The sequence below is a fragment of the Lonchura striata genome, chromosome 30 (assembly GCF_046129695.1).
Source record: "Lonchura striata isolate bLonStr1 chromosome 30, bLonStr1.mat, whole genome shotgun sequence".
Classification (NCBI taxonomy): Eukaryota; Metazoa; Chordata; class Aves; order Passeriformes; family Estrildidae; genus Lonchura; species Lonchura striata.
This window is the reverse complement of record NC_134632.1, coordinates 178,426-191,715: the sequence shown is the minus strand read 5'-3', so window position 1 is coordinate 191,715 and position 13,290 is coordinate 178,426. Positions and strand designations below refer to the sequence as shown.

At 49.6% G+C, this 13,290-nt stretch overlaps 1 protein-coding gene across 1 annotated transcript in view; it reads right to left on the bottom strand.

Moving 5' to 3' along the window:
• The window catches only part of PPP1R12B (protein phosphatase 1 regulatory subunit 12B), a 31,490-nt gene that overhangs the window by 7,463 nt on the left and 10,737 nt on the right, over positions 1 to 13,290 (bottom strand). The window contains exons 2-6 of the mRNA XM_077789043.1: positions 8,185 to 8,201; positions 7,579 to 7,726; positions 6,883 to 6,987; positions 6,562 to 6,615; positions 5,170 to 5,220 (exon numbers count right to left, since the gene is read on the bottom strand). Of these exons, the coding sequence (XP_077645169.1) occupies positions 5,170 to 5,220; positions 6,562 to 6,615; positions 6,883 to 6,987; positions 7,579 to 7,726; positions 8,185 to 8,201 (375 nt within the window). The remainder of the gene's footprint in view (positions 1 to 5,169; positions 5,221 to 6,561; positions 6,616 to 6,882; positions 6,988 to 7,578; positions 7,727 to 8,184; positions 8,202 to 13,290) is intronic.

Genomic DNA, 13,290 nt, shown 5'->3' with positions numbered 1-13,290 from the left:
ACTGCCCACAGCAGATCACTGAGACAGGTACTGTGTCTGCTTGTGTCTCTCATCCTTAAGTGATGCTCCTGGGTCTGTCTAGGCTCAGTTCTGACAAATCCTCTGGGGTTTGGGAGGGTTTCTCATCCCTGCCCAGATTCAACTCTTCTCTGTCTCAGGGCCCAATTTATCTCTGACCTTCAGAGGGGACGACTCTGAACCTCTTAAACTGCTCATTTTAGGAAGAGGAGCCTGAATGAGAGCATCTTCCACAGTGGGGATGTATCAGGAGGGCATTCCTAGTGACAAAGGCAATGAGGGGCACAGGACAGGGCAGAGACCAAGCCCCACACTTGGGCTTGCACAGGAACTGACTGGACATGGGTACAAACTGGGGCTCACACAAGTACAAACAGGACACAGGTACAAACTGGACATGGGTACCAACTGGGGCTTGCACAGGTGCAGCAGCAAAGGGAGGTTGGGAACAGAAGAGCCATGAGGAAGCAGAACAGGGAAATGGTACAAGCCATGCAGGCCAGGGCCACAAGGATGACACTGTTCCCAGCAATGCCAAAGTGAATTAATGTGCTGGACATTTACACTACTGCAGGTGCCAGGAGATACCAAGAGCTGTGGAGCTGCTTCCTGAGCAGCATCCCTGCCCTCCTTCCTTCTGAGGGGTTGGGCAGCTGGGCCACGAGAAAAAGAACCCCTCCTGAGCAAGAACCCATCCTGCATGATGGAGGGAGCCCTAACACTGGGCAGGGGCAGGCAGGAAACATCCACAAGAAGAGTTGTAAATTCAAGTGACAAAATCCCAGTCCCAAACCAAAGCAATCCCACAAAGCACCATATTCCTCCCCATGTCCACTTAGTGGACAGAGGGAAGGGTCTATGGGGAAGAGGGCTCCTTTCTACCATTTCATTACCAAAAGGCACTCAAAGGGAGGTGCTGTCTGTCCTGAACAAGGAGCACCATGAAAGAATCTACGGTGACACAAAGACAGTGACCATCCACCCAACCTGCACTACTCAGGTTGCCCAGAGCTTGGAGCAACATGGGATGGTGGAAGGGGTCTCTGCCCATGGCAGGGGGTAAATGAGAAGGGCATCTTCCAACCCAAACCAGTCTGGGGTTTTGTATGTCCCAGAGCTGACTGCAGCTGGCAAGGAATCTGCTTTGTCCCAGGACATTTTGTCCAAGGGCTCACTTCTGTACAAAACTGAAGCACTCTGTATATCCCCCAACCATCAGCTCCATTTTTAGCTGCCCAAAAGCACTACATTTACCCTCCATGACAGAGTGAAGACATCTCTTTGAACAGCTTGAAAAAACCAAGAGAAGCAAGACAGGAAGGCAGGGAGCCAGCAAAGGATGGGGTTTGAGGCCCTGAGATCATCAAACTGACAGAGCAGCTCCTGGGACACATACACACAATTCTGACACTGGATGATCAACAGATCCCAAGACAGAGCTACAGCAAACAAACTGCAGGAAAGCTGCAGGGACACCTCAGCAGTGAGATCCCTGCTCACCATATCCCATCCATCCATCCATCCATCCATCCATCCATCCATCCATCCATCCCTTCACCTGCCCAAGATTTGCTGGCTGCCACTGTGCTCAGTGAGGACAGATGGACATAGCACAGCTGTCCTGTGATACATCACACCAGGAGCTGCTGGAAGATGGTTGTACTGGAATAGTCACTTCTTTTGATAGCACCAAAAATGGTTGAGGGCACTTGGTCTGTTCACTCTGGAGAAAAGGAGCCTGAGGTCAGCCCTCACCGGGGGCTGCAGCTCCTCCCAAGGGGCAGCTCCAATCTCTGCTCTCTGAGCAGGGACAGGACCCAGGGAGCAGCTGAAGCTGTGTCAGGGGAGATTTAGGTTGGGTATCAGGAAAAGGCTCTTCCCCAGAGGGTGCTGGCACTGCCCAGGCTGCCCAGGGAATGGGCACGGCCCTGAGGCTGCCAGAGCTCCAGGAGTGTTTGGACAGAGCTGCCAGGGGTGCCCAGGGTGGGATTGTTGGGGTCTGTGCAGGGCAGGGGTTGGACTGTGGGTCCCTTTCAATTCAGGATATTCCACGATTTTATGATACACAGATAACAAAGACCCTCTGTTTTATAACAGGGCTCACAGCTGGCAGAAAGCATCTAACATACATAGTAGGGGCACCGTGCTATGAGAGCTGGAAAGGACTGTCATAATTTCAGAGACCACCTTTGTTTTTCCACACCAGCACAGCGCAGAACCTCAGCATGGTCCCATCAACCACTGCTCAGCCTCCACATGCTGCACAGCCCACAGAAAGGGTGATTTCTGTGAAAATGTGTGTGTGCTGCAGGTAGGCCAGGCTTCTTTTTATGCACCAAATCCAGCAAAGGCTGGGAAGCTGGGACTGAAGCCAAGGGCAAAGAGCAGGATCTGGATGATACCGCTGTGATTGCTTATCACTCTGCTTGATACTTGGCTTAGCAAAAACAGGTTTCTCAGTTCTCTGTACCTGCCTTCAATTAACAGATTTTGTGCCTGCAACACTAAATAAAAATGCCCAGAGCCTGCACGATGGCTGAAGCCAGGAACTACAGCATTGCTGTGCAATAAAGGAGCTTCTGTGACCTTCAAGAACAATTGCTGTGTTAGGTTGGGACCTCGGGCACTTGGCATTGAATTCAGCTCAGTGCAAATGTTAATTTTCTTTCTCCTGCCTCAGCCAAGGTTCTGGATCTCCAAACTGTGCACTCAGGAAATGCTGCATTGCTCTGTCAACTTTGCAAGAGAAGGTCTGAGGAGCAGCTCTGCCACCAAGGTTCTTCAAGTTACCAAGCCTGTCTTGCTCCTCTACACTTCTCTATGGCTTTGGTAGCAGGGGTCACATTCCAGACAGGAACAAAGCTTATTCTCTCAAACACAGGCTGAAGTACTGTACATTTCTGTCATCTCTGCCTCCTCTTCCTCAAAAGTCAGCTGCAAGGAGAGGACAGCCAGGACATCTCATGTACACAACTGGACAGACACTCCTGGATCCAACAGCTGGATGTGAGTCTTGCTGGATTCAAAGACTAGTGGGAAGAATTCCCCAAAACAACCTGAGACCTAATCACCTGACAGGTTTGGTTGTTTCCACTTGCTGCTTTCCACATTGAAGGAAACTGGTGGATTTGCCTTTTCCTTCACAATTCCTTACTTATTCCTTCTGACTCTGCACAACAGCTACTCAGGTAGTGCAAGGAGCAAGAATGAAAGTCCAGACAGAATGAGTAGATTCCTTCCTGGCTCATCTCCCACACTAGTGACTAACAGGGATGCTCTGCAGAGGTTTATCTCCCTCCAGGCAAACAGCAGGGCTGTTTTGCCCACAAACAGCAGGGCTGTTTTGCCCACTTCAAGGTATCATGAAAGTGATCACAACAGTTTCCTTTTGGAAAGGTCCAATTCAATGTTTCTTTCTTAAGAGATTTTATATTCCTTTTTTTTGAGTCAAACATGTCAAACAAGACAGTGCCCTCAGGTACTCACTACATGCTTAAGGTTTTGTAAAAACTAGTAAAAATGTAGTAGCATCTCAGAAAAGAGATTTTCCAAATTCCTGTCTATTTGTTCTACTAACAAAAGGCCACTTTGGTTGTCCGATGCAGCAAGAACAGGCAGAGAGCAGAGTGAGCACCACTCTCAAGGACCTGAAGCTCATTTTCAGCTGGACCACAGGTTCCTTCAGCTCATGGGTCTCAAGGTAGTGTGCGAACATGTCCAACCTCCAGCAGCGCTTCTCCTGCACTGCCTTGGCTTCCATGGCTCTGCAGCTCCAGACCACCTGTACTGGAGGTGCTCTGGCTGTGTCCAGCTCACCCTACAGGCACCTTCCCTCATTAATTGCTTTCCAGAGCAGTATGTTTCCAGACTGAGGCCACTAGAGGCCACCACCTTGTCTTCTTACTCCATGGGCTGAAGTTGCAGGTTCGCAGTGATCTGCAGAGCTGAAGGACCAACACAAACTGCTCATGCCTGTATCTCTCCTGAAGACCACAATTCTGTAATTACAGGAAAGTCTCTGTGCAGTTAAAGGCTCCTAATTGCTCAATGAACAAAGAGTTTGGAATTTAGATATATTCAATCCCTTCTTCTTCTCCTCCTGGCTCACACACCTATGCTTATTTTCTCCACTCTGAGAGAACAAGAGCCTTTACAGCAAGAATCCACCATATAATCGTGCTACTCATTGCAGCAGAAGATGCAGCACAAGCCAATGGTCCTTTCAAAGGTATGTTCTTGGTAGAAACATAAAGCTTCAAATAGAAACAAAGTTGGAACTTCCTCCAGGGTGTCAGGAAGTCATTTCTGTCAGCACATGATGCCAGGGAAAGCTCTCAGGTGGGTCCTTTCTTCTGAGAGCAGCTTCTTGCCACCTGCTCATGCTGAAAGGGAAGGAAAGCACGGGGCAGAGCAAAGGGGATGCTCACTCTGTGAACACGGGCGCTGACAGGGCAGAAGGTGACACAGTGCTGCTGGGTGAGGCTGTAGGGTGTGTGGGCAGCCAGACGCTGCTGGGGCCCTGCAGGGCTCCCCTCACGGCCACAGCCGTCCTGGGAGCCACGCCATGGCAGCGAGAACGTGCCGGAGCACCAGTGGCATGGCTCGTGACAGCAAGCCATGCTGCACATCCCATCAGGAAGCAATTCCTCTTTGGAATTATCCCAGGCTGCCGTGGCCTCCCAGTGACATGCTTTGGGAAGGGAGCATAGGAACACGACCACTCTGTGTTTTATCCTGGCCAGTGTGCGTGAGACAAAAGCCAGCTTTGTCTTCTTACCCATCCGGAGAGAACCTCAGTGGCTTAACTTGGGCTGCAGACTAGTCAGAGCACAGGGGGTCAGCACACTGGAACTCAGCGATGCCACAAAAAGTTAGTTTGGGAAGGCTTTTAAGGAGAACAGCTTTCACCATTCTCAGATCAAACAGCAGAACAAATCAAACATAGGAGCAATCAGATGAATGAGAACCAGGACAGTTTATTAGCATTTCATGTTTGGAGAACAGGGCCATTAAAGCAAGTTCTGACTGCAGAAAGGAAAATGAGATCCTTCCCATGGACACCTTTAACATCCTCCTCCTGGGTGACAATCCCCAAAGACATGAATACAAAGCATATAAAATGGAATAGACAGAGTGAAGATTATTTCTTACCTTCATTTCCTCCTCCATTTCAGAGAGTTTCCGCTCCAGGGCTCGTTTCTCCTGTTTACAAGGATTTATGACAAAGAAGGTCACAAGGACTTGGAAGAAAAATTTACAGCATATTTTCTTTTAAAGAAAACTAGGAGTCTTGCGTTTCTGTAGCAGTATTCCCTGAAGAGTATCCCAAAGCAAGGCAGAGGTTACAACCAGGAGCTGATCAGATAGGAGAGGGCAGCTGGCAAACCAGCAGCGATATAAGCTGGGCCTGTCTGGGCAGATCACAAGCTCTATTCAAACCCCTAATGAAATTATTCCCCATTTTCAGTGATCCCAGTTCTCAGGAGCTGCTGATGTAATGTGATTTTGAGCTCTGTAGGTGAAGCCATAGATTTACTTATACTCCACTAAAGGTGGCAACAAGAAAAGTCACTGAGCTGCTCAAATAGGAAACAGAACAAGGAAATTCCCTGCCTGGAAATCCTGTTTCTCCCAGATAATCCAAGGCTGCAAAGCTGACTGCTTTTGGTGCATTTTAGAAAGTGAGGATTAGACTCTGCTGTGTGAGTGGCCTCAGCTATGCCTATGCCAAGGTAAGGAGAACTGAACTCCTTCAGTGACTTTCCCAAGGGGCTCAAACTGCTCCAGGGACAGGCCCTAAGAAAGGAGAAGTGGGAAACCTTCATCAAGGCCAAGATTTACACTCTCTGTTCTGCTCCTTTCCCCTGCGCAAAGAACTACAAGGGAAGCAGAGTGAGGAAAAAGCAGCATCCAAGTGTGCTGTGGATGATGAGTTTGCCCACAGCAAAAAGTTCATCCAGGGATTCATCAGTGCAAAATGCATGAGCCATCCTGGAAACAGTTAATGCATCTTCACTGAGAACAGCTGGACATGTTTTTACTTTCTAACTCACAGAATTTGTGGCTGTTGTGATCCTAATTGAACAGAAGTTATACAGGATGTTGCCCTGACTTCAACAAGGCCAAGTTCGAGGTCCTGCCCCTGGCTTGGGGCAATCCTTGGTATCAACCCAGGCTGGGGAACGAAGGGATTGAGAACAGCCCTTCCAGGATTTTCCCTTGCTCCCCCACCTCCCCAAACCAGTCTTTATTTGTAAGGATCAAAAATGTTTTAAAGTGTAATGGACCAACAGTCTCTCAGCGTGATACAATCCGTTGGGCCTCAGCTGCTTAGAACCAAAGAGAGGAATCAGAACAAAGCTGATGTGCAAAGAGAGCAGCAGAGTCTCAGGCCCTGCAAAGGTCAGAACACAATTATCATTGAGCACTGCTCCTCAAGGCAAAAATACAACTTATCTTTTAATTAATGCTTCCCTTCTAGAAATGACTGCCCTGCACAGCAACACGAAGCACTGTGACTCAGAAGAAAGCAGAGACACGTACCCTCTTCTCCATCTCCAGCATGCTGGACCGGTCAGAAGTTTTCTCCTGTTTCTGCTATGGAAATTAAAAATAGAAAGTGATTAAACTTGAGAGCACTCACAGGGTGCTGGACAAAGGCCAAGACAGCCTACAGATGCTCTTGCTTGGGATGCAACATGTTGATTTACAAAATTACTTGCTTATTTCTATCTCCTCTATGGCACCTTCCCTCCCAAGAACATCTTTCCAGGAGCTTCCCTCCCTTTCCTATTCTGAAACAAGTGCTGGTTTGTCATGGTCAGTATTCAGTTTCTCCAGTCAGGATCTGGATTTTTCCCTTACCTGGGCTGCTTTTTCCAACTTTGCTTTGATATCAGCCAGCTCAAGCTGGGCTTCTTGCAGCTTTGACTTCAGCTTTTGATTTTCAGACAGGGCACTCTCATACAACTGAAATGCAAAACAAGAGCTCAATTAACCAGGCTGCTCCTGGTTAATTAACCCCATCCTGCCACACTACTCTGAGCAGACACATGCCCTCAGCACTGAGCTGAGTGGATCACTTTGCTCCCACACATCAACAGATGAGAAGGGAAAACAAAACCAACTTGGATTCTTTACTTATGTTTTCATAATTAATGAATTAGAAATAAGAAAACAGCTGTTGAATTTTGTAAGGAGTTTAAATACAGACAAGAGGGGACAGTTTAAATTTAGGTAACTTTTTACTCACAGGGTGGTCAAACCCCAGCACAGGGTGCCCAGAGAAGATGTGGCTGCCTCATCCCTGGAAGTGTCCAGGCCCAGGCTTGACAGGACTTGGAGCAACCTGGATAGTGCAAGGTGTCCCTGCCCATGACAGGTGTGGAATGGGATGAGCTTTAAGGTCCCTTCCAACCCAAACCACTGGATTCTTTGAAACAGAGAAAATTAACATAAATGTCTTCTCTTTCTTCCCACTGATTCTCGGGGCCGGTTTCTGCAGCAACAGGCAGGTTCTGCAGTGTGTGCAGTGACAATAAGCAGTTTAAAAAATCCTACTTTCTTGTAGTCCCTGTTGCTCTCCTCCTCTGCCCGGCTGCTGAGGGCGGCGAGCCGGTTCTCCCGGCGGCTGTAGGCACTGGAGCGGCCGGAGGCACGGTCGCTGTAGGACGAGTCACTCGTGGTGGGGTTCGTAGCTGCTTCCAACCTGGAACAGGAGGAGGATCCAGCACTGTGGAGCTGTGGTAACTTGGAACAGCCAGCACAGGGCCCAGCTGGTTGGGACTGGGGGCTATGGCAGACCCAGCACCCTCCACTTGGCCCTGGGGATCGCTGCCCAAAACCCGGCAGCCACCGCCACTGCAACAACTGGAAAACATCCCAGGGTACCAGCCCAGGCTCCCATGGGCACTGGCTTCCCACGAACCTCTCATCTCCATGCTGGGATCCAGCTCCATTTCTAAGAGGGCACTGAGGTACATAATTTGGGGAGTAAAGAATAGAAGCAAACGGGTGCCACAGCTGAGCTCATGAAAGGACTAAATAGCCTGACCAGGCTGGATTTGAAGGACAGGGAATCCATCCTCAAAGCCATACAAAAACATGCTGCTAATAAATATTACACAAAAAAAAAAAAGAAAAAAAAGAAAAAAAGAAAATTCTTACCTGGAAAGTCTTTCATGCTGAAGGAAAAAAGAAAAAAGAAAAAAAAAAAAGAAGAAAAAAAAAGGTAATTAATAACAAGAATTAAACATTCAATTCAAAAACTGCAGAGCTTCCAGGCAGCAGCAATTTCCCACCTCAGATACTAGCACCCAGCTCATGCCAGGCTACACAGAGATTTCCCAGCCCAAAGTGGGAATCTCCAATCTCTGTCTGAATCTTCAACTGCTTCAGCTCCTCTGAAGCACTTAGTTCAGTCACCTAAGAAATCCTGAATCTTGCTGTTCAAATCCTCATTTCCAGAACTGAAATGCCTTCCCTGCAATCCAAACTAATCCACTGTTTCCCTTTTCCAGTGAAGTTATTCTTCCTGACTATGATCACTGTGCTGTGTGTGATGTGGGTGCAGGAGAGTAACAGACACAGGGATCTCCCAGTGTTTGTGCTGAACTTGAGAAAATCACACACACTCTTCTCTCCATGGGCAAGCACCTCCCCGTGGAGAAAAGCTTCACTGTGGGACAGAGACACAACAGCTGCAGGAGGGAGGCAGAAGACCCTTACACCAGGGTGGTTGAAGCCTGTATTGGGTGCTTCTTTCCCCATCACTCCAAACCTCTGCTGTGCTGTCCTCAGCTGCCCTTGGGCACTGGGGGCTGGAGTGTGTCCAGAGAAGGGAACAGAGCTGGGGAAGGGTCTGGAGCACCAGAAGTAGCTGAGGGAGCTGGAAAAGGGGCTCAGCCTGTACAAAAGGAGGCTCAGGGGAATCCTGGCTCTGGGCCCAGGGAACAAGGGACAGGACACAAGGAAAGTGATGTCAGGGGAGGTTCCAGGGTAGGTGCATATCAGGGGAAATTTCCTCCCTGAAACGGTGGTCAGGCCCTGGCACACTTCCTGGAAATGTTCAAAACATGTATAGATGTAACACCTGGGGACATGGTTTAATGGTGAACATGGCAATGATGGAGGAAAGTTTGGGCTCAGTGATCTAGAGGGCTTTTCCAACTTATAAATTCCATGATTCTATGAATATCCTACAGAGGCTTGATGTGGTAAACCACATTTCAATGAAATGTTCTGGATCGAACAGTTCCTTCCTACAGTTGCATAAACCCAGTGGTGACAGCAGCACTATCCTGCAGGACATGCCACACTGACAGTCACCTCCTCTGACAGACATAGATTCCAGGTGCATTCCAACTCTTTATGGTCCCTTGAAGTGGAAGTTGAGCCCAGTATTCCTCTGCTGGTTTATCAGTAGCATCAGTGTTCTGAGTGAGCACAAACCTCCCACAAGCACTTCCAGCCAATTCCCTCTGCTCTTTTTAACAGAGTCAACAAAAAGGACATCACAGAGCAGACTAGATGTCAGGCTTTTTGTACCCAGACATGCTCACACTGCTTCTGCTTCAGCTACACCAGTAAATCCAGTGCTAAGGCCTTGCTGGGAGGCAGATTTGCTGCCTGTCTGGCACCCTGGTGCTTGAAGACTTCAGACCACCCGCTCCCACCTGGCACCCAGACAATGCCTCTGATCCTGGGCAGGGATCTGGGAGTACACCCCATGGAGAGAGGGCTTAAGTCACCCATTACACGGAGGATGGTGGACAAGTGACCCAGCCAGCTCTCCACTCCAAGCCAGAGGAGCAGGGGGGCAGCTCCCAGAGCATCCTGCCACGTGCCAGCCCTGCCCGCTGCTTGCCAGGACATGACAACCCATTACCTGCACCTGGCTGCTGAGTTTTTAATTCACCCCAGCCTAACGTGCCCCTCATCTTGCATCCTGACTGAGGACAGGAGGGTGCTTAGGGAGTCAGCAATGCGTGGGCTCTGCAGCACAGCCTCTGACACGCTGTGCTGTGAGCACCAGCACCAGGAAAATGAATGGCCGGGACCCCTTGAGGATGGGACCACACACTCAGACAAAGCTGCTCCATACAGAGACCAAAAGGACAAGCAAACCCTGCTATGAATTAGCACATTCTCCCTCCAGCTGTGCCCACGGGGCCATCCTCAGCCAGGCTCTTGGGCAGGTCTAGTGCCAGCCTGTCTTAGGATGCAGGATGCAGCTGGGGTGTGCATTCTATTCCCATCTGTCAGAGCTGGGACAGGTATCTTCTGTTCATTGGGCACTTTATCTCTTCCACAACCAAGCCTCCCTTCACGAGATTTCTTCTGTTCGTGGATTATTAATTATTAATTATCTTCTGTCCATGGGCCAGTGAGTGTCCCTGCACAGCTGAGAAAATTCCATCATCCATGGAGAGATGCTCTGCCCAGGGGAGGAGCCAAGCATTCCTACCTGGATCCAATCTGACCTGGGAACAGCACAGCAGCCTTTGCCCCCTGCATTCCCAGAGGAGCAGCTTCCTTCCCCCTGCATTCCCAGAGGAGCAGCTTCCTTCCCCTGCATTCCCAGAGGAGCAGCTTCCTTCCCCCTGCATTCCCAGAGGAGCAGCTTTCTTCCCCCTGCATTCCCAGAGGAGCCCAGGCCCATCTCTCCAGCCCTGGAGCTCCAAGGAAAACTCCCCCCTTGTGCAGGATCCTGCTCCAGCAGAAGCACAGCTGGCACTGCAGGAGGGCTGAGCCACCCTGGGATGGGGCTGAGCCACCTCCCTGACCCACAGGCTGCCAGGGCATGCTCTGATGTTCTGACCCTGTCAGTGTGGTGTGTGGTTTTTTTGTTTTTTTTTTTTTGGTTTTTTTTTCTGTACTATTGCATTTGTATTTTTAGTTTTCCTAGTAAAGAACTGTTACTCCTATTCTCATATTTTTGCCTGAGAGTCCCTTAATTTCAAAATTATAATAATTCGGAGGGAGGGAGTTTACATTTTCCATTTCAAAGGAGGTTCCTGCCTTCCTTAGCAGACACCTGGCTTTTCAAACCAAGATATAACCCCACCCTGTAGACACCATAAGCAAAGCCCCAGGAGGCCATCCTGGTGCAGGCATGGGCCCTGAGCCATGGCAGTGGGTCCACCTTGGTATTATTTTATTTGCTCTAATAAAATCTCTCCGTCTCTTGTGACAGGGACACAGCCCTCTCCTCTAAACATCCTGGCTCAGGCCATGCCCTGTATGAAACCCGAAGGGAGCAAGCTGGGACACTTTCTGTGCAGATGGCCTCCTGCAGAGGGCTGTTAGAAAGACAGACCTCAAATCCAACCACATCCTAGGCTCATGGGGGGGTGGGGAGATTCTGCCCCTCTGTCCTGCTCAGCTGAGACCCCACCTATCTCCAGCCCTGGGATTCCAGCACAGCAAGGATGTGGAGCTGCTGGAGCAAGTCCAGAGGAAGTCACAGAGCTGCTGCAAGGGCTGGAGCCCCTCTGCTCTGGAGCCAGGCTGGGAGAGCTGGGGGGGTTCACCTGGGGAAAAGAAGGCTCTGGGGAGACCTTAGAGTCCCCTCCTGTGCCTAAAGGAGCTTTAGGAGAGCTGGAGAGGGACTCTGGACAAGAATCTGTAGCAACAGGATAAGGGGGAATGGTTTATCACTACCACAGGGCAGGGTTACTTGTGGTAGCAGGAAGAAATTCTTCCCTGTGAGGGTGGTGAGGTCCTGGTACAGGTTGCTCAGAGAAACTGGGCACAGCTGCCCCTGGATCCCTGGAAGTGTTCAAGGCCAGACTGGACAGGGCTTGGAGCAGCCTGGTCATGGAAGGTGACCCTGCCCATGGCAGAGGGTAGGATTGGATGAGCTTTGATGGTCCCTTCCCACCCAAACTTGTCTGGGATTCTAGGATTCTGCAAAGGATTTCCCATTTTCAGCCATACACATGCTGATCTCTCCATGGTGCTTTGTTAGATGAGCTTTCATCATTAGTTTCTTAAACCCCTCAGCAGCCTGACTGCTCCTTTTGGATCCTGGCCCAATGACCCAACATCCCCTGAAGAGCTGGAGAAGGGAATTACAGTGATGAACAAGCTCTTGTTGAAAGTTATTTGTGCACTTTATGCTAATCCCCTTCAGTGATGACTTTTGATATGATGACAAATGGCTGGGCAAGTAATCCACTCCCTAGCAAGCCTGAATTTACTTCAGCAAATGTACCTGCTAATGGATTTGAACAGTGCTGGGAAATACCACATGGCTGGGCAAGGTGACACGGAAACCAGGCAATGAACCCAAGCAGGTCCCTGAGCCAGCCAGGGCACTTGCAGCAAGAGGAAAAACCACATCTGTCTTTTCTTTCTTCTAAGAAATGAGAATTTCCATCTGCAGGGTAGCAAGGGCATGCTTCCACAAAGGAAGGCTGGGGTAAGAAAGGAATCACCTTAAACATACACAGCAAAAAGGGGGAAACCCCTCAGGTTTATTTTATTTATGACTTTCCTGTGATGGATACTGCAATGGATTGGTTCAGACTCTATGTGTTTAAAGAAAAGCAGAGTGTCAGATGAGAGGGGAGGCATTCCTGCTGCTGTCAGCATTGAGCAGAGCCACCCTGCAGTAACCTGGAATCACGGAATGTCAGCACCATTAAGGTTGAAAAAGCCCTGTAAGAGAAGAACGATGAAGGGGGAAGGGTCTGGAGCACCAGGAGGGGCTGAGGGAGCTGGGACAGGGCTCAGCCTGGAGCAAAGGAGGCTCAGGAGGGACCTCCTGGCTCTGCACAGCTCCTGACAGGAGGGGACAGCCGGGGGGAGTCGGGCTCTGCTCCCAGGGAACAGGGAGAGGACAAGAGGAAATGGCCTCAAGGGGACAGTCAGGTTGGGTAACAGGGAAAATCTCTTCCCTGAAGGGCAGGTCAGGCCCTGGCACAGCTGACTAGGACAGTGGTGGAGTCAACATCCCTAGAAGTCTTTAAGAAACATGTGGATGTGTCACTTGGGACATGGGCTAGCAGTGAAAATGGCAGTGGTAGACTCAATGATCTTAGAGGGTTTTTCCAACCTCAGTGACTGTGATTCCATGATTCTATGGAACACTGAAGGAGGTGTTTAACTGAGACATCCCTGCCATTTGTTGAAAGAGAGACAAACATCTTCAGAAGCCACTGGGATGCCACACTGGAGACAGTTTCAGCAGAAAACAGCTTCTTTCCTGCTCATTTCTGCGCTGTATTTGACCATGGCATCTTTGGAACCCACTCCATGTGCTTCCAGCTG